The 23,002-nt window shown below is 40.1% G+C and overlaps 2 protein-coding genes across 5 annotated transcripts; both read right to left on the bottom strand.

The window, feature by feature from the left end:
• Positions 1 to 43: 43 nt before the first annotated feature.
• Positions 44 to 14,326, bottom strand: sf1 (splicing factor 1). 4 transcript variants are annotated; one of them, XM_084711845.1, is made up of 12 exons: positions 13,922 to 14,326; positions 11,730 to 11,861; positions 9,887 to 9,962; positions 6,303 to 6,455; positions 4,968 to 5,057; positions 4,690 to 4,873; positions 4,455 to 4,570; positions 4,197 to 4,304; positions 3,919 to 4,114; positions 3,619 to 3,841; positions 1,993 to 2,157; positions 44 to 1,262 (listed from the first exon to the last, which is right to left on the bottom strand). In XM_084711845.1, the coding sequence occupies exons 1-12, from the start codon at positions 14,178 to 14,180 to the stop codon at positions 931 to 933; spliced, it is 2,034 nt and encodes a 677-aa protein (XP_084567971.1). In that variant the 5' UTR covers positions 14,181 to 14,326; the 3' UTR covers positions 44 to 930. The 4 variants fall into 4 exon arrangements, with proteins under 4 accessions (XP_084567971.1, XP_084567969.1, XP_084567970.1 ...); XM_084711843.1 differs by having other exon boundaries at positions 3,619 to 3,844; positions 13,922 to 14,325; XM_084711844.1 differs by having other exon boundaries at positions 11,730 to 11,864; positions 13,922 to 14,325.
• Positions 14,327 to 16,146: 1,820 nt separating this feature from the next.
• On the bottom strand, positions 16,147 to 22,958 carry rbm4.1 (RNA binding motif protein 4.1). Its single transcript, XM_084711549.1, has 3 exons — positions 21,820 to 22,958; positions 18,886 to 19,309; positions 16,147 to 17,982 (listed from the first exon to the last, which is right to left on the bottom strand). The coding sequence occupies exons 2-3, from the start codon at positions 19,289 to 19,291 to the stop codon at positions 17,132 to 17,134; spliced, it is 1,257 nt and encodes a 418-aa protein (XP_084567675.1). The 5' UTR covers positions 19,292 to 19,309; positions 21,820 to 22,958; the 3' UTR covers positions 16,147 to 17,131.
• Between the last annotated feature and the right edge of the window lie 44 nt (positions 22,959 to 23,002).

Here is a 23,002-nt window from a genome sequence, read left to right on the forward strand (position 1 = left end):
ATCCATGAAAGGAGAAACCAGTCTGTATTCAGCAACAAAAAGGTGAAATGGATCAGTTTAATGCTAAACCAAGCAAGATTTCAACAGCTATTCATTCAGGCTAGCGCCATAACACAACAGACTGATTCCAGAAACAGAGTAAAACTAACATTTGTCTTCACTAATAATTCAAGGGATAAAACTGAGATTTTTGTCCTTGCGAAAGCAACACAAACACTGCACACAGCTTCAGAGCAGAGAAATGCAGAAAAACAAGGATACATTAGTTTCTCAGCAGTCAAGTAGTGCAGGGGGTCAGAGCATCAAACCCCACCCCCTTCTCAAACTCAATGTCACAACTGAGATGCAGGCAAGTAAGAAAAGAAAAAAATAACAATTAAAACCCTGGGAATTTCTGGAAAACAATCTGAGACAGTACTACAAAAAGGTTTTCTGACAGAACTAAGAAACACTTCACATCTCGTTATTACAAAAATATTAATCTTAGTCAACTCTAAGCCAACAGAGGGAACATGACAGGAGTATCAATTTGTGAGTCATGCAAGTTCAATATATTAAATCCAATAATGGTTAAGTGTTTAGTTTGAATTGAACAGTTGAAGCAATGAGATCGATGAGCAGAAACTGAGCGTCCGGCTGGCTATTTGAGCTGTTTATTTGGTTTACAAGGAACGTGACAAACTACGGTAGCAATGCAGAACATGTGCCCGCAAGCAACAGTGTTTGTGTGAACACAAACTTTAAAAACAGGAAAAAGAACTCATTAAGTTACGCAACTTTACAAATTGAACTGACACAGCCTTTCATTGTTTCAGAGATGTCTTCACAATATCAAGGATCAATAAAAAATAAAGCACTGGTTATATTTTTTTTCTGTGAGCACACGTCCACAATGTGCTGCAGGGTGAGGACGATTCTTCTGTGGCAGGGTTAATTCTGGGGTGGAGGGGGTGGTGGGGCAGGAGGCATGCCGAAGGGGGGCATGCCCGGTACCCCCATTCCCATCATGGTTACAAAGTTGGAAGGGTCCATGGGTGGCGGGGGCGGCGGCGGGGCGTACATCATGCCCGTCGAGCCTGGGGGCGGTGGAGGGGGAGGAGGGGGGGCGCCTGGGGGCAGCGGGGGCTGGACACCGGGGGGAGGCGGCACCATGGATGGGGTGCCCATGGGTGGTGGGGGCTGGGCTCCGGAGGCTGCGGGCTGCTGGGGCTGCTGCCACGGGGGCAGGGTGCCAGTGCCAGGGCTGGACGTGGTGGTGGTATCTGCAAGAGAGAGGGGGGACAGCTGGAGGTTAACCCTTTACTGTCATCAAAACATTCACACGCTCACCTCACATTACAACATACAAATTAGACTGTGTCAGTGCCAGTTATTACTTTATATACTTTTTATCATGGTGTCATCATCCCTTGAGTTCTTGCTGTCATTACATCCTTACTAACAGACACAGAAGAGCCAAAACATCTGATCCCCTAATATGTGATGTCATCTAATTTGAGCAGAGGATCATGGGAACTTTTATGTGCTCAAAAACACAGAAGTAGGGATTTGTGTTTACCATACACAAGAGCCAGCTGAGCAGCCCCAAGCTAAATTCAACCTTTTTGATGACTAAGCTGCAGTTCATTAGAACAAAAACGGAGACAAACACACAGCTGATTTATTCTCCTCTTTGGTATTTGGGTCAGACTGGTGGTGCCTAAAGCTGCCTCCACACAACAATCAGTTCAAATATCTGTCAGCCAGTTTGCAAGAAGGTGAATCCTTGAAACCCCCACATTACCAAATATAGGGCTATCATAATGTTTCATTATAAAAAATATCATAGCCTAGATAATGGACAACACAATGCAACGTAAAAAGTTTAAGAAAAATGTTCTCAGTAGCGTATTTTTTTTAACCGTATGACACAGTGTCCTCTACACACAACTTTGTGTAAACTCAGTAGTGAATGACGGAGTGCTTTCGGATACAGTTTTTGAGTGGCCTTACTCTGTTGCCATGGCAGGGGTGTACTGGTTGCCATGCTGCTGGTTGGAGGGGGAGGTGGAGCCTGCTGTTGCCATGGTGGCAGAGGTCCTGAAGGGGGAGGAGGCGGCTGGTTGCTGGGGGGAGGAGGCGGAGGTGGCATCATGCCCATTGGAGGTGGCAGCAGACCTACGAGGAAAGCAAAAGTACAGTCAGTTCTGGTGCCACAGTTGGTTCTCTGTGGACAGCTGCACGGGGTCGAGTTTTGTCTTAATGCAGATCTGAATTTGGTTTCAATTAGAGTACCAAACTGACAAGCCTGTAAGTAAACGTACCATGGATAAAGAGCTTGTGCAACAAGGTCACTGCAGCATTTCAAGGCCTTTCCACAGCTTGAAGAGATGATGTTGTCTCAGTAAGATAAACAACTAAAGCCAAACATTTTCCTTTCATCCACTTGAAATCTGTTTCCAGTCTCTTGACTCATCTGTAAAGCCCCATCCAGACTCATCTCATTTCCCTAGCAGAAGTGGGAGGATTTTGATTATCATAACCTGCAGTGGTCAGTGATTTTAATGCCATCAGGGGCAAGTATGTGGGTAATGTTTCACTCCCCCTTGAAATAACTGCAGCTGCAATAACCATTTAAATCCCATCTTCTGAAATGTCCTTGGATTTTGAAGTGGATCTGAGATTTTTTTTTTCTGTGAAGAGCTAATCGTCTTGCTTTTGTTCTTTGTTCTGTGTTTTTAGTTCAGTGTGAAATTTAACTATCCTGTTAAAGCTGAAGGAGTTAAATGCTTTTGCCAATCTGCTGGATGGAAACAAGTTTAAACTTTGCTTTTTTGTTTACAACATTTCCACATCTATTTAGACCATTTTATTATTTATTTAGAATAGAGTTACAATTAATTGATTATTAAGTTAATCACCAACTATTTTGATACTCAATCAGTTTGAGTAATTTTTTTAAAGGAAAAAAAACCCCTCAAAATTCTCTGATTTCAGCTTCTTAAATGGGACTATTTTCTAGTTTCTTTACTTGTCTCAGAGTAAACTGAGTTGTGGACAAAATAAGACATTATCACAGGCTCTGTGAAACTTGAAATTTTTTTTTTGCTATTTTCTGACATTTTAAAACAAACAGCTATTAATCGATTCATCAAGAAAATAATCACCCGATTAATCGACGGTGAAAATAATTGTTAATTACAGCCCTAATTCAGAACATTACAAGCAGGCAGCTTAAAATCAATGTAACAGATATAGATATCAAAATTTTGTGAGTTGCAGTTGATTGTGTAGTAAAATCTCCATCTCACAGCAGAGATGGTGGCAAAATTCACAAAACAGGGATTATTGTATCATGTCTAACTTCAGTGGATCATCACATATCGGGTGTCTAATCTGCAAATACTCCTGTTTAACATTAAATTTCCTATGAATGTCAGTTTTTGAGCCACAATAAAGGCCAAAATGTGGCCTGCAACAGACTGGGAAAGTCTTGTAATAAACCTAGCGATTGTTCATGACATCTGGTCCTTACTGGCTGGTTAAGAGCAATAACATTAACCCTACCTGAATCAGCCTTTAGATAAGTATGTATATATATAAAAAAAACTCCCAAAAGCAATCAACGTCAGCTCTTACCCATGGGGTGTCCGTGAGGTCCGGGACCCTGGCCCATGGGAGGAGGAGGGGGCTGCATCCATGGGGGAGGCAGGCCGTTGGGGTTGGGGGGCATCGGGGGTCCTCCCATGTTGGGCATGGGAGGCGGGAAGCTGTGGGGTCCTCCAGGGCCACCAGGTCCTCCATGCATGCCATGGAAGTTCCTGTTCTCAGTTGGACCAGAGCTCATCCAGGGCGGCCGGTTCTGCTGCACACAGACAGACCTTTAACACGCTTTCCTCAACCAACAACAGTTTGATATCATGTGTGTTGTCAACTCACCGGTGGGGGCTGGTTATTGTTGGGTCCTGAGGCTCGAGGTGCTCCACCCTGAGTGCTGGAGTGTCCTCCACCAGAGGTGGGGACCGGAGCCTCCCCAAGCTCAGCCATGAGGGACAGATACTCCTTGTCCATACGAGCTTTGTCCTGGGCTGACTGAGGAGGCTCGCCGCCCGTCGCTCTGTGGGCAGCGAACGAGCTACACAAAACAAAACAACACAAACATTTAGAACACTGCACTAACACACAAGACTTCTATGAACGGATCTACTGATCATCACCTGGTGTATTTGCAGTCAGAGGAGATGTGCCCTGCGCCACCACACTTAGTACAGAGGGTGGTGTTGGTGATGCTGCGTGGCTCGGCATTCTGCCAAGGACGAAGGATCCTGCAGAGACAAACAGACACATTGTGTCTATATTGAGCAAAACAGACTTTTCTCCTGATTTCCCCTCCCATGCCCATACACTCATCACAAATGATTCCCAACACTGAAACGCCCATGAAGGTCCCCAACTGTCACACTCGTTCCACTGACCTGTTGTCGTCTTCCCTCAGCGTGCCATTGAGTCTGGCCAGCTCCCTCAGCTGCATCTTTCGGAGGTCATTCTGATCCTCAGGCGTCTCGATGCCTTGCTTCAGAATATTGCGAATCTGTGGACGCACATTTCTCACCATTAATATAGTGTATAGTCTCAAAGGCACAGGTTACTCAAGTGAAAACCTGGAGCATCCGACAGGAGTATGATGAGGAGGAGCTGAGATGATCTAACCTGCTCCACAGCTTTCTTGACATTCTCCATAGTGTTGGCGGTGACCAGAGCGTGCAGAGGCTCGTCTTCCCCTGGCAGCATCTGTCCATCTTTTCGGCCCACCTTCCCCTCCTTCACAGAACCTTTACCCCGGATCATGATCTTGGCGCAACACTCCTTCTCAATGTTCTTCAGCGTATTACCACTGATAAAAAAGAACAAAAAAATTGAGGACTCACTCTTATGCTAACAAAAGCATGTAAAACCTGCAACATGATGGTAATGTAAATCCAATTTACCGTGGCCCAATCAGCAGACCAACAAAATTGATTTCAGGATATTCGTCTTGGGGGATCATGACTTTGTCATTGACTCTGGTGGCTGGAGGCCTACGGGAAACAAATTCAAGAGAAGCATTCAGTAAGAGCAATGAACAACTCTTTATTATCCACTTTTCCACTGCAGGCAAGCACTAACCTGGAGATTCCCATGATCAGAACTTTTGACAATGTTTAAAAATGTTGCTGCTTGTGTTTCCAGTGTCTTTTTCATATTTCTGATTTATGTGATTAAAAGATGCATGTGGGAACACTATCATTGTTGTGCTGATTGTTAGACGGGAAGAAATGCTGATATTGTTATTGATTTCTATTAAATTTTGCTGAATCACAACCAGGGCCCGTGTCCAACCACTTAGTAGTTTACTCCACTGTGTGCAGAGAGCTTTTATTTTTCAATTAACTTTTTCCTCTTCGAGTTCCACTGTATGTTTTTTCTGCCAGATGCAGAGGAACATTCTGGCACTCCTTTTGGTTTTGAATTGATGACAATGAATGATGTCGCAAGACCTCACCAGGACCTGGACATCTTTGTCAAACAAGTGTTCTCCACTCCTCTTCTTTAAGTATTGGTCATTCTGCTCCATACAGATGCATCAGTAAAATCATAGTTACTGTTGTGGGGCTTGTTGTACTTGTTCTTGTAGTGATGTATCATCATGTCTGCTCAAACAATAATGACTGACAACACTACCAGTGACACCAGTATCACCTCCTGAGCAGTGCGCAAACTCAGTTCCAGGAACTTGTCTATTGGCTGAAACTTGGGATACACAAAACTGCACAATATATCAGCAATTGCCAGTTCTTGGGCAACTGAAAATGTTTAACATATCGCCCAACCATATCATCTATAAAGGACGAGGACAACCATGGCAACAAGATATTAAAAAAATATAGCAAGATATTTAATGTTCAAGGTGATTTACTTTGTTGATCTGTAAATATGCACTCATTCTGAATTGGATGTCTGCAACATGTTCCAAAAAAGTGTGAAAGGGGCATGTTTACCACTGTGATACATCACATTTTCTTTTAACAACACTCAGTGTATGGGGACTATCTTGACTGGAAGGGTCCATGGGTGGACTTTTCTGGAAAAGTGACGGTAGTGGCTACATATCTCAAAAACCCAACTCTAACCAACTTTAAGAACATCAGAATATTCACATTTTCAAGTTTCAGGTTGAAAACTATCTATTTTATTAGTTAAATGGACAAAAACTGTGTATAGTCAAAACCTCCAAACAGATGGTGAGTGTAAAACAAACAAATAAATAAATAATTAGATCATACTTATAATCTGCAGGAGGTTTGAAGTCGGGGTTCAGTCCAACCATCTCAGTGATGAGGGAGTGACGCTCCTCTTCAATCTTCTTTCGTGTGCGATACTCGCGGGTGTTTAACCTCTTGCCCTCGCTGTTGTAGATGGGCTCTGGAGAGGGAGACCTGAAAATGGCAGACAAAAGACAAGAAAGACATCATGGATACCTTTCTAGAAGTGAAGCTCTGCCATCAACAATCACACAGGCTCCCTGCAGCTAACTAAGTTTAAGAATTTCAAATCTTCAGTAGGAATTTTGAATAAACTGGTACTGACATATCTTAGAAACAATGAGAAATTTAAAAATTGTTTTGGAAATTTGGATCTACTGAGAGAATTCTCAGACTATGTGACTCATGGCCAGTGCAAGAGCAAACTCAAAAAGAAAAGGAAATTATGGAGGAACTCTGCACTGACATTTCAAAGGCTAGAGTCCATTCTTATACACAATTCAGGGTAAAAAGGGGGCAACCAAAGCTGTATAGTGGTAATTAACCCAATACACTGGAGGGGCATCAACCACAAAGAAAAAAAAAAACAAAAACAAATACATGGCCATAACTAAACCTGCATACAGGATTGTTGGCCTACAAGAAAGGAAAGTTGGAGGTAAGAAAAAGAAACCAAAGCAAAATTCGCAATCCTAAGCAGAAACGCTGGCTTTGAGAGTTGCTTGGTGTTGACGTGGCGGAAGAGGTCCGTACCTCCCCTTGGATGCTGAAAACCTGTGTTGCTGCGTTAAGGAGGCTCTGTGCTTGAAAAAGGGTTAGGTTGATGTGGGGTAATTTGGGTTAGAGAAAAGGAATTGAGATTAGATATCCACCTTTTCCTATGCTCTCCCATCAGAGAGCCACATGTCTGTCCATGTGATGTGAAGAGTGAGAAAAAAAAATAGGTTTTTCCTTTTATGCTTCAAACTTCCAACGGTGACAACCTGAAACACCCCCAGTTGGTTCTGTCACATTAGATCGGGGAGTGATTTATAAAGAGTGCTGCAGCTCTGCAATCAACTTTTGAGTTGCTGTGAAAATGTCTGATCATGAAGAGAAACTCTATACAGTGTACAGACGACAGGGACTCTAGCTAGTAAAGGTCAACTTCACACACTCTTGAGAGCGAGCCACTTCCTGCGGGAACAGATCCTTATGGAAACTATGTTATAAGCTGGCCACTGCTTTTCCAGAACACATACAATTCTGGAGGTTTTCTTCCAGACCTCAAGAGTCCAGAGGGAAAACTGGAACATGCCCCCCTTCCCCCTGGGTGGAAATGCCACGTTACGGGAAAACCAGAGATGACCAACGACAAATTAAGTCAAGGACAAAACCTATCATTGGTATGTTAACGCCATGAGCTCAGTCATCACCGGCAAAAAGTTCTAGAATATCTAGCAAGTAAAAAAAAAGTCAGGCAAGGTAATATCAATTGATGGGACATTTGTAAATCCTCCCCAAAAGAGCCAATTCATCTAAACTGTTTCAACTTTAAAACTGTTAAAGCTGTAGCATTGATTATTTAACAATCAATGCTAACAAATGGGTTACATAGATTGAGGTGTATCGACCCAAACCTGTTTCAGAGGAAAATCTTTATATGTTATGCATCATATATGTTTTCATATATTCACACAATACTCTACATCAGACACACAGAACAAGCAGTGGGTGAAACCATGATGCATAAATACTAGGAGGCTAAATTTGAAGCAAAGACTTCATTTAACTGTCAAGTCAAATGAGAATTAATCCAATAAAAAGGTGAAAATATTCAAGACATCATCTTTGTTCTGGCACTGACTTGCTAAATTGCTGAAATGCTAAATCTTTGTTGAAATAAATCTAAACTCAAGTTACACTGACCTATATACAGTGGGTTGCCCAAGCATTCATACCCCCTGCTCCCTTCCACATTGGACACTATTATCTTACAAAACTATATTCAGTGAAATTATTTCATGGTTATTTTACCCAAGATTGAAACACTGTTTTTTACTACACCATAATGAAACAGAGATCCTATAAACCTGTAGACATTTGTTTGACTAAAACAAAAAAGGAAAAGCAAAACACAAACACTTAACTTGAAGATGGTTGTTACTTGGCCTGTCACGATAATTACTACTGTTGGGAAATATACTGTCGCAGAAATAAGTGCAGTAACTGAGATTGTTGTCATTTTAGGACCATTTTGCTCCACTTACATAAAAAATATAATAGCCTAATAATGCAAGTGCACAGTGAACTTTTAATGAAGACACCCAGACGATGAAAGGATCGAAGGAGTGTGACCAGAAATGACCACAAACATTTGGTTTAGCTACTCAAAGAAAAAAAAAAAAAAAAAAGCTTAGCCCAAGTCTTAGAATGGTACAGAAAACCCTGCAGTTTATTCAGACTAAAATGTTGGTGACATTCTAAGGTAAACACAACAGGCATTACTGTATAATATATGGACTAGCACCTGACCAATAACTAGGTTTTTGGGGCCGATATCTATATTGGATAACATATACTTCAATACAATATAGACCATTGTACTAGCTCTGATACGCCAACATCGGGTCAAAAATATCAGCTGACCAATATATATGTCTGGCTCTAATAGAAACGTAGCCTTGATAAGTCGATAAACATAATTATTGTAACAGGCCTAGTGTCGCTCAGCTCTGACCAAACTTCCTCTTTTGAGGAAGAGCATGAGATTCAATTGAAAGTTTAAAAAAAAGGACAAAGTGAACCCTGACCCTATCAAGTTTTTTGGGGGAGGGCCAAAGTGCTGCTTGCACAGTCAGGAAGAAACTTTCACATTTAATTATATATACATATATATTTGTAGCACTGCCAACTACTTGTTCAAAAGTTCAGTTAACATAGGTTTGACAATTGTGTTCATAAATATTTCTTCAAGAAAAGAATAAAAGTAATAGAATGCGTTTTATTTTGATGTAATTGCTGACACTGTCTCATTATCTTGGGTAAAAATATATGCATATATCCAATTATATATATATATATCTCTTAAACAAATACTTTAGTTTTGGAGATGCTCTAATGTCACCCCCCACCCCACCCTGTTATGAAAATGTTTGCACTCCACTGTACATTTGGTACATTACATGGTGTAATCATGTCCAGAAGTTAAATGCCTTTAACATGTAGATAACCATACCTATCAGTTCACAAAATGATTAATGGGCCTACTTTTAGTGTTACTTATTCAAAACAAGCTACACAAATAGAAAAACTAAAACTACCAGTAGCAGTAAAAGCACATTCAGGTATGGTAAGTGGTGATAGAATGATGAGTAGTCTCAGAGCTTTATGAATATATTAATGTAGATCAATTCTGCTCTAACACTAGGCTCTGACATTGTGAAAAACACTGCCCTTTCTTTAAGGAGACAGCTAACTAAATGCTACATCTGCCAACTAGTACTACTATGTAATCTGAGATTTTGGCTAACAACCACATATATACTGAAAATCAACATTTGTCTTCCAAAAAGTCAAGAAGGTAGAGAAAATGTTACTGTTCATGGGTTTAATCTTTTTCCGACCTGTCCTCAGGGTTAACAGGGATTCCCAGGTCTCCTGTACGCAGTTTACGAGTCAGGTCTTCAATCTGCAGTTGGACTGGAAGAATTCAGGTTAGGAAAGAAAAACAAGGATGGAGAGAAATGTGGTTACCACAACAACATCAGAGAGACAACGCTCTGCACATTAGAGCACCGTCTCATACATTACTGAGGTTAAGACAAATGGCGAGTCTGTTCAGTAAAAAATAAAGGGAGAGCAAATCAAACATCTGGTAAGACTCTAAAGCATGAAACCACTTAATCATATTCTCAAGACATCAGAGGAAAACATTACCCAATATGAAGATGTTCTAGGGGTCAATTACATTAGCAGAAACAGGACTAGCCTTTTCTCAGACAATGATTAAACATGGCAACATATCAGTAAATGTCTAGACCATGATTCCTAAAAATGCCTGCCAAAACATTAAGATTTCAAACCTGAGCTGAAGATTTGAAGAAGGGCTTCACATACTGCAGCACAATGTGTTTAATGGCCTTGGCATTTTAAGGACACATCTGGTCTAAAAATCACTGATTGCTCTGTTTGTTTGGCACGTTTCAATAACAAAAATGGTGATCACAGTCACTCTATGCACTCCACAGATCTAACACTGTGGGGCTGCAGTGACGGAGACAATTGTTACATTTAGAAGGTAATGAAAAAATAAATCAGTCATCCCATGCACATTATGAGAGTTGTAATGAAATACCCCCCAAACACAGAGATTCACTGGTCACTGAAACCATTACTCTGGATTATAGAGATGAATACAGGCCCTGTGAATTGTGCTTCACAGCAATTTCATCTTTAAACACTTTCCTTGGGTTGTTTTAGGGGAGCTACTGAATGAGCAAAGGAAACGAGAAGTGTGACAACGGAGGGTGGGCACAAATGAATGTTTACATACCAAAGAACCACAACCATTACCAATGAGTGAACAACATCAATAACGATGTCAGTTATTGACAAAGGGACTTGTCTGCTTCATAATACCCTGTTGAGGGCCTGTGAAGGCAGGATGCTGGTGCTACACTGCTGCTGGAAGGCATTTCTGGTTGAAAATGATTTGCTTCATGATCGTCCTGGTTTTTAAACTAAAAACACAATAAACAAGTGTTTCCCCAATTTGCAATGCCCACTAATTCAGCTGGTTGAATAGTTTTAAAAGTGACTTGCCATTGAAGCAGCATTGCTCACACTTGGACCAATAGAAACAGAAGCACACTTTAGCAGATTAGAACATTATGAGTAATGCCTCCATGCACAGGAACAATACTGATGAAGTGTAGGGGATCAAGCAAGACAGTGAGCAGTGACCTGCAGCTCAGGACAGATAGCAGCAAGCAGTGGTGTTTAATCATCTATCTCAAACTGCTCTTGCTAATGGCTGCCCGATGGTATGCAAACCATAAGACCACAGAAACACTTGCCACAGAAGAATCACTTTACTTCCATTAAAGAGAAATAACCTCAATTGACATCATCAAGTTAAAATCAGTGCTCGTTGGAAGTGATTGCTTTGTCTCAACAGTTGGAGCAAAATTAGACATGTCCCAGTTTGTGTGAAACATTAACATTACTGTCAGATCCACTGCAAATATGACTGCAAGTTTTTAGTTAGTCTTGTGGGTGCCTTTAGTGAGCTCTAACTGTTGGGAACTCAGCAAACAAAACATAAGTTTAACATTAATGCTGGTATGCACCATGTAAGGAAGCTAGAACCTCAAACAGATGTAATTCAAGAGACATATTATAAAACATAACTGCATTTCAATTTACATGGCACCTGTAATTAAAGGGAGATACTCAATAAAAATTTACCTATATAGGCTCTCTCTTGATCCCGGGTCAGACCAGGGGGAATGACAGTGGGCATGCCCGGTATGACTGTCTTCTGATCAGGGGTCTCGCTGCTCCAACGACTCTTCTTCCTTGCTTTCTTCTGACCGAAATCTACTGGAGAGAAATGGGAGACGTTAGCTGCCGTGCCAATGCCTAACTAGGGTTGGAAATTTCATAAAAGTCGCTGACAGATTTAAAATAATGATTTAATAATGAGTGGCTGGTGAATTTGAACATTTATCCGTTAGTGGCTGGTGGATGCTCACATTTTAAACAGTGAATTTCCCACCCTGTGAATAATGCTATAAGGACTGTGACAAGAACCGATATTTCAGTATCAAGTCAAGGCCAAAATTCTGAAAACGTCACAGTATTGAGGAAGCAGTTCTAGGATAAACACCTACATATGTTTACACCAGTGTTATAATCCCAAGTGGACATGCACAAAGACAGCTGCAGACACCATGGAGGCCTATTAGTTCTGTTTATACTACATGTCAAAGTCCACTTTAAGGAAGCACTCCACACATGACAGTAGAGGCCTGTATAATGCCTACAGGCATGGAAGTATAACTATACATTTACAATTTTAAAAGAAATAACTTTAACTGCATTAACTGCAGCGATTTTACTGATAATGCAATTGCGATAAGAAAGGATAATTTTAAAACATTATTCTCATTTTCATTGTAAAACACATTAAAACAATTAAGGTGTGTTTTTTTCATGTCTGTATGAAACGAGTCTGAAGTCTGTAGTATGATATGTTGGCCACAACACCTCTGCAGCGCCACAACATTTTATTTAAATTTGTACTTTGGCACACTTTTTGCTTGTAACAAATATTACTCATCCTGTGATTTGAAAATTTAAATTCATCGTTTAGCTGTTTATCCATCCAGATAGTTTTGGTGTGAGTACCAGAGTTTTGGAGACATCAGCTGTAGTTATGTTGGCCTTCTCTCCACTATAATGGGATTAGATGGCACTTGACTTGAGGTGCACAAAGCACCAAAATGTACCATTGAAAAAGTCAGAACCAACGAATGTTCCCAAGAAATCATGACCCGGTCACTCAAGATAATCCACAGACCTTGTTGTGAGCAGTTTAATGTAGGAACTACCGTCTTTTTGCTACTTTCATTCGATTAGAATGAAACTGTTCATCACAAGATCATATTGGGGAGAGGCAAGACATCTCTACGGATGATATCTCCAGATCTCCAAGACGCACTAAAAAAATCTAGATGGATACAAAAATGTGTATTTTTGATATTGGGGGGAACGGTCCCTTGAATTATCCTCTTGTCAAGGTTTTAATTTCAATAGCTTAGTAATTTATGATTACACTAAGGTCAAACCACCTCTCATGTGCCTTGGATATCGTCTAACAACTTTCACAAATTTTAGTTTGTGAAAAAGCCCTGAGGAAGTCCCTTCATCATCAGTGACCTATTATCAACAATACGTGCATATTTTAAAGTTATAGGATATTGCCTTACAATATGCACCTTTCAAAGTCGGAATTTCAGTACATTGCTCATTGTGCATATATAATACTAACATACCACTCACTACTCTGTTAACAGCTGTAAGTTTTTGAAAAAGCCCTCAGACAAACCCTACTTCATATTAAGCACTGATTGATGTCTGCTTAAATATGCTCTCAAACATCTCTCACAACTGGGACAAATCGAGGCTTTAACATGGAGTTACTGCAGAAGAAAGAGAAAAGCGAACAATGTCAAAATATGCTTGTAGCCAAAGCAGCTCACGACCTTAACTAACCTGGCGTCAGCTACGTGTAAACTAAGTTGTGCATGACAATATGTCAACAAAACGGAGCACGGCATGAAAACTGCTGCGCTGACTGTCTAATGTTATACTAATGTCACTGTTAACCCGGCCTTTACAGCGGTCATTCGCAGTTCAATATTAGCGGAGCCATGTGCCCTTTCCACCACTCGAGGAGGATATATTAACACAGGTCAATGTTAGCTGCTCATTAAAAGTCTCCTGCTATCTAACTATCGTTATCTGGTCTGTCTCCATGTCGTGCTCGGGCTTGATTTGAGGCCTTTAACCCGTATTACTGAGCGACATTAGCTGGCTAGCGTTAACTCGTGCCGCGTCAGGCGCTTGTAACGTTAGTGGACGCTCGGTTAACTCACCTGGTTTGGCCAGTCCGCCCCCGGCCGGTGGCTGCTGAGGAACCTGGGGCGAAAAACTTGTCCCTGGATTGAACTGGTGTGCCGGAAAAGATGCATTTGGCATCGCGGGCTGGAAACCTTGTAACGAAGGAAAGGATGCAGGCGGCCCCGGTGTTGGCATCAGCCCGTTCCCCGCACCAGGCCCGGCGTCAAATCCTCGTTTAGCGCCAATACTCGGGTGCAACTTCCCTAAAGGAGTTGCGTTTGCTCCCGTAGCCATTTTCGGTGGACTCGAATGTCTTAGTCTCTAAATAAGGTCAGTCAATTCAGATAGAAATTTGTTTAAAATGAGAAAATATCTAACAAAGTATCGCCTACAGCCTCCCTCACATTACTTTAATCAAAATGGCGCCTAGCAGAAAACCACAAAGGATGATTCCATAGACGTGGGATGAGTCGCTCTAGTATAAAGCATTCCTATTGGTCAAACCAAGCTCCTCCCAATAGGCCGTGTTCCATTGATCCTCATTCAGCTATCTGATTGGCTCATACACTATCAATCTTATTATATATTTCTACCCATCTCTAACAAGCCCAATCCAGTAATAACATTTTATGACATTCAACATTAACTGTAAATCATACACGAACTCGCATGCAAATATTATTTCATATAGACTGCCTTTGTAAATTCACTTTAGGCCACCACTACACATAAAAACATTCAATACTGCTTATCAAGTAGCAGTTTCAAGTAATTGCAACTTGCATCCTGTGGCATTAATTTAATTGATTTTGCCACCCCTAATTTATAGGAATATTAGATTTGGTGAAATAATGGAGGACAGAAAATTGTATTTTTTATTAGGACTTTATAATATTTGCCAAATGCTTTCTACATAATCTTTACTAAAAGAAAAAAATCACTACATTTCTCAGTTGTCTTTATTTATTCACTGAAACTGATTAGATCTAGGAAAGCCCTATTTCTCACTAAATAGAGGTCACTTGTATTTCATTTGGTTTTCTTACTTTCTATGATTTTTCAATTTGTTAATTCTTCATCTTAATTGTATTTGCTCAGTTTTAAACTATACTTTCCTTTGAAGTTGCAATAATGAAGGACAAAAAATAAACTTGTGTCCAATGCATCAGCAGCATCACTGACGAAACATCTTGGCTTCTACGTTACTGCTCACACCCAGAATTGGGGCAAAACTGTATTTTAAGCGGCATTTTCATTTTTATTCTTCAGTTAGGCTGGGTAAATATACTTTAAAAGATCATACACAATCAAACTTTTCAATCAGCCAACTTCCCTGTGATTGTTTTTTAATTAATGTAGACGTCAACTCTGTCAGATGGAAAATCTGATGGAGTTGACGTCTTAAAGTTGACAAAACATTACATTTTTCATTTTACAGCATAGTCTTAGTGAGCACCAATTTTATTTTCTCTTAATGCTAATCAAAATATTTTTAAACCATAATACTTATGTAGCTTTGATTTAGAAGGGCTACAGAGTTGACATGTTATGGTTGAGATACATCTGATAGCAATATTATTTGATGAATCTGTCAAAAAATATAAAGTTCACCAGTGCTTGAGCAGTATTCCCACCTTTAAACCAGGAAGTGAGACGGGAGCTTATGGTATAGCTAATTATTTCTATGCCTGATTAAATCATGTTTTTGTAAAAACCTGACAGAGCTGATGGAAATCTGGGACACAACTTTGTAGGGGCAACATTTTCATTTGTTTTTTGAGGCAGTTTGTTTTGAATTTTGAAGGATTCTAACATACATTTTTCTAACACATTTTTAAATAGTTTGAAGTTGTGAATTCTTGTTTGTGACAGGTGTTTTCTGGCACAGAGCAAGTTTAGAAATTTAAAAAAATAGAGCAAATCAAAACATTTCATAAATTACATTTATTTCATACAAATAAATCCTTACAAACTTAATTTTAAGTGTTTGACCCCATGAGTAAAATATGTACATGCTAATGTTATTTCTTCTGCATGCTAACCTGCTGCACCGCATGTATCACCGTTTTTTATCTTGTAATTATGTCTTCCTAAAGCTCATATGGTCCAGAACTAACATCTGTAACACATTTAGCAAATGGAGTGATTTTCCATATGTCATTTTCACCATTGTGGTCAACCTTGAATATTTCTTTTACTCTGAGGTGAAATCTATTTGACAGTATACCAGGAGAGCACAACAAACACACAGGTCACAGTCTTAAGTATTTAAACAAAGATTTTAATTTTAAACTAATAGGTAAAAATAAAGACAGAAAGCATAGGCAATTGAGGTCAATGTCATCATGACACTACAACATAAGTTCAAGATGTGAAGCTTCATATTTATCACAGCTATGAAAATCAATTAAGTGTAAGTAACGTGCCTGATTAAAAAAGAAAAAGGAAGTAGCACAATACACCTTGATAGAAAGTTCTTTAAATCAGTTTCACAAAAGGCTTGAAATACCCTAATACAAAAGTGTAACTGTTTTTTACACTGCAGATCCATATTAGGTACAGGTGTGACGAGTCCACAGGTTAAATAATGTAGGTGATGAAGCACACAGTACTCAAATCTGTTCTGCCATCGCTTCACATATATGCAGTAACAATGTGAACTTACACAAACACTTGCACTAAAATGCACATAGAAACACATTAGATGCAGTTGAAAAGAAACAAGCAGAATGAACGTAACCCTAAGACTCACCTTTAAAACATGCACCATGCACTATTTTAACTGGTTTCTAATAAAAGGGTCTAAATAGTGTATGAACATATAGCTACTTTCAGTGGGGCAAAAATCTGAATAACTGTCAACCAGGATATAGATAAAACCCTGTATCTGCACTTCCACACTTAGGCTAAATCAACTCAAAACTGCACCAATACAACAACATGTAAATGGGACAATGACAGGTGGTCAACTGAGTATTACTTGTACTGCATTTTGAAGTATAACCTGGAATGAGATCACAGCATGTCAATGCCTTCAACAATTCACATTGAAATCAACTAATTGGCTTTTATGATTGGCAAGATTTACTGTTACTACCCACACGCCTCACACACACAGAGGGCTGACTGTTGGCTCTCATATTACCAAAGAGATAAACTGTTTAATTTTCAGTGATTCCAATGGCACTTAGGCTATCCTACCCAACTAATGTCCGACAGGTTCTCCTGACTGCATGGAACAAGGGTTAGTATGCATATCGTGCCCGCTCAGCGCCGGGATCCCGCGGATGGTCATAGGTAGAACTTCTTGGGAGGGTGGACACCGGAGAAAGGCGCGAACGCTCATATGCGTATCCATCTGACTCGGCAGGGACTCTCCGAATCGGACTCCGGTCACGTGCATAGTATGAGGAGACTGGGGCTGGTGGAGGAGGAAGGGGGCACTCGTATGGGTCGAGGCTAGAGGGGGGCATACGCTCCCTCATTAAAGCTGTGGAGGAGGATGTTGATGGAGCAGGCATGGGGACACCGCGACGTTCTTCGTAATAACTGCCTCCGTAAGAATTGGCCCTGTACTTCTCGTAGTAGTCCACGACACCGTACGGATCCCGTTCCTCGTAAGGCGACCGTCGCATCGGGTACGGTGGTACCGCGCCATAGACTGAGCCGGTGCTCCTGTATGCCGCCTCGCTGCCGTACATCCGAGCCATGCTATGTTCAGCGCTTATGCCATAACCTGGGGGCGGCCCGTATCTCATAGCACCCTCGTAGCCTGTGCCCCTTCTGTACCCTGCCATGCTGCTGCTGTGACCAGAACCCCGGGAAAAAGCATGTACTGGAGCATAGCTGCCACCGTAATCTGGGTCGCCACTGAAGTCCGGATGATAACCCCTGCTGCGACCACGCCCGCCAAATCTCGAGGCATCGTATCCATCAGACTTTGGCTCTGAGCCGTTTCTGTGGTAGCCATTTTGGTCTAGAGGGCATTCTTTGGACCAGTGGCCTTCCTGCCCGCAACGATAACAACCCGATCTGTCTCCCATTCCCGGCGCAGTACGCAGGCGGCTAGTCGAAAGCTTCACGCTCATCAGCTTGCCTTAAAAAGAAAAGACTCAATAAGGACTCATGCCTGCATTTATTCTACACAATATATTTGACATTTCCTGTCTGGCTAGTCTGGTAACAAGCTGCATTATACTCCAAAAGTTGCAATAAGACATGGCTTATGATTTGAGCATTAAATACATAGTTATTAAAGCTGAAATCCGTAACTTTCCACACGTTTCTCCCTTGCAGGGGCAAGAGATATCTCAAATGATGTTCATACTACAGCAAAGATGTAAAAGTCGTCATTGAGGATTGCCCGATCGCTTGCTATCTGAATCAGCTGATGCTAAACAAAGTTTGACAGCTAAAATGATGCTTTTCATGTATGTGACTAAAGTTGTGCAGAGCAAAAAAAAATTGTTTGGGTTTAGCCAATGCTAAAGTTAATATAAGTCATCAAAGTTTGACTGTACAAATGATACTTTCCGTGTATCTACGACGGCCCGTGTGATGAAAAATTTGTTTGAAAATAGCTAACGCTAAACTTGAAATATGTCAGCATGTTTGACAGCTCAAATGGTACCTTCCATATAACTATGATGGTTCACGTGACAAAGAATTTCATCATGTGCCTATGATGCTGATTGTTCACAGGAACCTTGCAGCACAAAACACATGACTGCACAGAAACAGGTACCTGTTTGTTTTTCACAACAATTCAACACACAGATGGTTATTACCCATGATATTACGGATACCAGCTTTAAAATAATAAATATTCAGGGCTGCCTTACTTTCCTCAGCTTACCATTATCCCTTCATCTTTCTACATTTACTCACCTGCAGTGCATCCATAACTTACCTATCAATTCACAAGAACAGAATTCAATATTCTTGATACTACATCTTTAAAATTAGGTAAACTCCCGTTACGCCCCACCCGAGATTTCACCTTTAAAAGCTGTGTTGTCTAACTGATTAATGGCCTCCATGGCATCCTCCATTCGCTCCATGTGAACAAAAGCGTAGTTTTTTACTATGTCGCACTCCAACACAGAGCCAAACTCTTCAAACTTGGCCCTCAGCTCCTGGTTGGTACAGGCAATGTTGCCAACATGTAGCTTGGTGGATCCTCTCGACTTGCCACGGCTCAACTCTACATTCATTGGCTGACCGTTTAGCTCATAATGGTGGAGGTTACGGATGGCCTCTTCTGCCTCTGCTTTGTCATCCATGTGCACAAAGCCAAAGTTCTTGACAATAGTGCATTCTGCAATCTTTCCATATTGAGAGAAAAGAGAGCGAAGTTCATCTGATGTGGTGTCTGGCGACAAGTTCCCAATGAATATTTTCACCATTGCGGAGTGTCTATGTCACTAAGGGAGGAAAAGAAAACAACATTATTGATTCTGTAATTCCATTGACTCAATTACAACCAGATGATTGAACCTAAATCCAAATTACCATTGTTTATCCTTGATTTGGATGCATTAACAAGGTTCTCCTGGAGCTTGAATTGAGATAATCCCAACATAATCTGTGATGTGATTAACTCCAGTAACAATGAATGATCAATGGATAACCGCTAAACACCGACAATATCCAGAGTAATTCTGATTCGTCATGAGAGATTCAGTAATGGACTTGATCAACACAACTCTGATGTACAACAAAACCAACCTTTGCATCTGAGTGGACATAAAATCCCAGTGTGTTTAGTTGGACGACTTGATCCAGACTAGTCTGGTGATAAGACGCATTACACACCAAAAATAACAATAAGACATGGCTTATAAGCGTCATATTTTATATTTTCTCATAACATGTTATTTTGACTTGTTTCAAGTTTTCTTATTTGCACAGGTGCCCCTGTAGAATTTTATGTGGCTAAAAGAGATTTCTCCCACTGCTGTTTGTGACGCTACATTGACCTTTAGACACATTTACTAATTCCAAGTCATTACACAAAATATGCCAGTGGCAAAAAATATAAAATGTAAGATATAGCCAAGCCAGTATTGGCCAGTATGTAGGAGGAAATGTAACAAGGAGGGTTCAAAGCTTTTATTGATATTAAAAGTGTTATTTTTGATTGAACAGACACAGAAATCCTTTAAACATTAATTGTATCCTTCATTATAAACTGCAAACTCCTGGATTACTTTGCAAAAATTGGGTGTGATACTGTCAATAAGTACAAATCAGAAAGAAAAAATTCTTCCAAGAAACCCTGCTGTTGATTGTTTGCCTTGAAACTTTTAAAAGGACCCTGTTCACTGCTCCAAATGGGGAACACATCAATAAATCGTTTCCCACTAACACACTGGCAAATGGGGTCCATAGCTCATTCCTTGCGACTGCATTCCTTGTTACTCAAATCTTAAATAGACATGGGTGGGACAGGATCATCACCAGTCTCCAAATAATGTTGTAACATATCATATCGATATGCAATATATCATTACAACAGGAGGAACACTAGTGCATACTTTCAGGGCCTGGCTGATAATGTAGTTGTAGGACCTATGCCAATAACTACATCAGAGGACTAAAAAAAAACTGAAATTGATATATCAGCTATTTCAATGATCCCTTTAAAGTGTGAATAAGACATGTAATGAAAGCAGGACATTTTTAGTTTAATAATGAACTTAATTGTCCAGAATGACATAACACTGCAACGGTGAGCCCTCTCTGGTGTTTTCAATAGCTATAAACATTAGAGGTGTAAATCACAACTTTAATCACAATATGATATTACAGTGATGCTTTGAACACTGAGGCTTTGCTGATATCACAAAGTCTGCCACAACACAATTTCATTTCAATTCAATTCAGGGCTCTGTGATCAGTATCAAACAATATATATCCATTTTCTTAAATTTAACTCACAAAATGCACCTACATCACGATTCAATCGTTTTATAACTGAGTTCTTCCAGACATTTGTGTTACAGATATTTTTCGGGAATATTTCAAAATAAAGGCATATCTTAAAGATGTCGATATAGATGGACATCTTCACTTTGCATCGAGCGTATGGAATAGTTGAACATTGAGTCCATATAGTGATCCAGATCGATTAACATCTCTACACCCGTAATAAATAACTATAAACAAAAAACAAAACAAAACACACAAAAAAAAACAAGATGGGTGGAAAAATATACTTGAATACCAATACGTCTGTCGCTACATACCAAAATGTAACAAATCAAGTAAATTTGGCAAAATTATACAATGTTTGCAGAAAATTTGGTTTGACAAATCATTGTATCCCACGCATCTTTGTTAGTGGCATACTCGTAATGTAGCTGAACAGATGGGTAATTTGAGCGTGCATAACACAGTGGCGATAATGCATTGTTTATATGTAATGTTAACCGATACCGCCTGAGGAACACAACAGCGGCTATTTGCATTAATTACATTTGACTACAATCGATAAATTAGCAACAATTTAATTTCTTTACACGCAAATGTCCATCGCCAAGTTTTTCTTCTTCATTCACAGCACGCGCGGCACACCATGGCTCTGCAGCTTCATTAGCTGCAGGGCTAACCAAAGTCACGTTAACTAAGTGAGCTGACTTATCAGAACTGGGCCAGCAAGCTGACAATTATAGGTCTCTGCGTTTGGTTTCAGTCGTCAAGAGTCGCGTATCATGCTCCTCCAGTCATTCAATCAACTGCTATTACTAAACACGTAGCACGCCTAGCAAAGGCTAGTCTCTACATTAGCGGTAGCTAGCTAGGCGTCATCATACATTTTACAGAAACCTGGTTTGTTATAGGCCTGAGAAACGTGCGTAGCTGGAGTACATTGGCTAATTTTAATATGCAACGTGCGTTTTTGTTTGTGTTCATATTATGTTTTAGTTCTTACCTTTTAAACTGCAGTGTGCGTCTCAAGCCTGGGAGAACGAAACGACGACAGACGCTTTACCGACTGACGTTACTGTAGTAGCTCGTGACTAGTGAACACCAGGTCAAAGACATGAAGCTAACTCTGTTAGCACTTCCTGGGATGTACTACAGACTACAGTGCAAACTGCAGTACCACCATGTTGCGATAAGGGACAGAAAAGGAAACCAAAGAGGGAAAATAAACAGAACGCAGTTAACTGTTAAGACACGCTCTATCACAGATATGAAAAACCTTTTGATGGTTTTAATATAAAACAATTAAATTCATTTGAGTAAATTGAATAACAATTCTTAGTCATAATTATACCAAAATGAACTGTCTTTGAAAAGCAAGTTGTTTTAAGGAAAAAACAAACAAACAAACAAAAAAACATAGCCTTCCATCATGGCTGACTTGTATTCTGTGTCAACACATAAACAATACTCAGCCAAAGAGCTGCCACTAGTAAGACCAGGATCTGGACTTTCAGAAGTCTGGAAAACATGACTAGTGCAAACCAACAATCATGTTACACTCCAGAACTGAACTGTTACATGAAGCATCATTTTCATGAGACAATATCAGTAATGTTGCACACTGGTGAAACTGGTGATTTAGACGAGTGGTTCCAACCTGTTCTGCTTGACTCCTCTAAATGGAGAAGTGTCTGATTGTGACCCTTCATCATGTTACACATTTAAAAACTGAGAATGATTGTCCCATTAAATTGGCAAAGGTGAAAGAAAAGTCAAATAGTTTTCTTTCTTGTTTGAATAATTATCTTGTGGCTCTTTGTCCCAACCCACAGATTGGCAACCTCTCATCTAGAACAGACATGTTTAGAAATGACTGCAGAGCAGAGCAATAATGACATTATATAAAAATAGAAATTCTTGTCATTCCATCACACTATTTATACTGTAGTCTAACAATAATATCTAAGATGTCTGTTACTGAAAACCAAACCAAATCAATGAGCACAACTGTTTAATAGCAATACTTAACAACTTTTGCATCAATGCGATCAAGTATGTGGATTTTGGTTTTGATTTCATTCTCTCACCTGAGTTTCCTCCCAAAAATTACTTGGTTGTAATATATAGATTTTGTTTAAGAAATAAATACACCATGACATATTTTATCCATTTCTATCACTTCTCAT

This window comes from Lutjanus erythropterus, chromosome 23 (genome assembly GCF_056507025.1).
Source record: "Lutjanus erythropterus isolate fLutEry1 chromosome 23, fLutEry1.hap2, whole genome shotgun sequence".
In the NCBI taxonomy this organism is placed as follows: Eukaryota; Metazoa; Chordata; class Actinopteri; order Lutjaniformes; family Lutjanidae; genus Lutjanus; species Lutjanus erythropterus.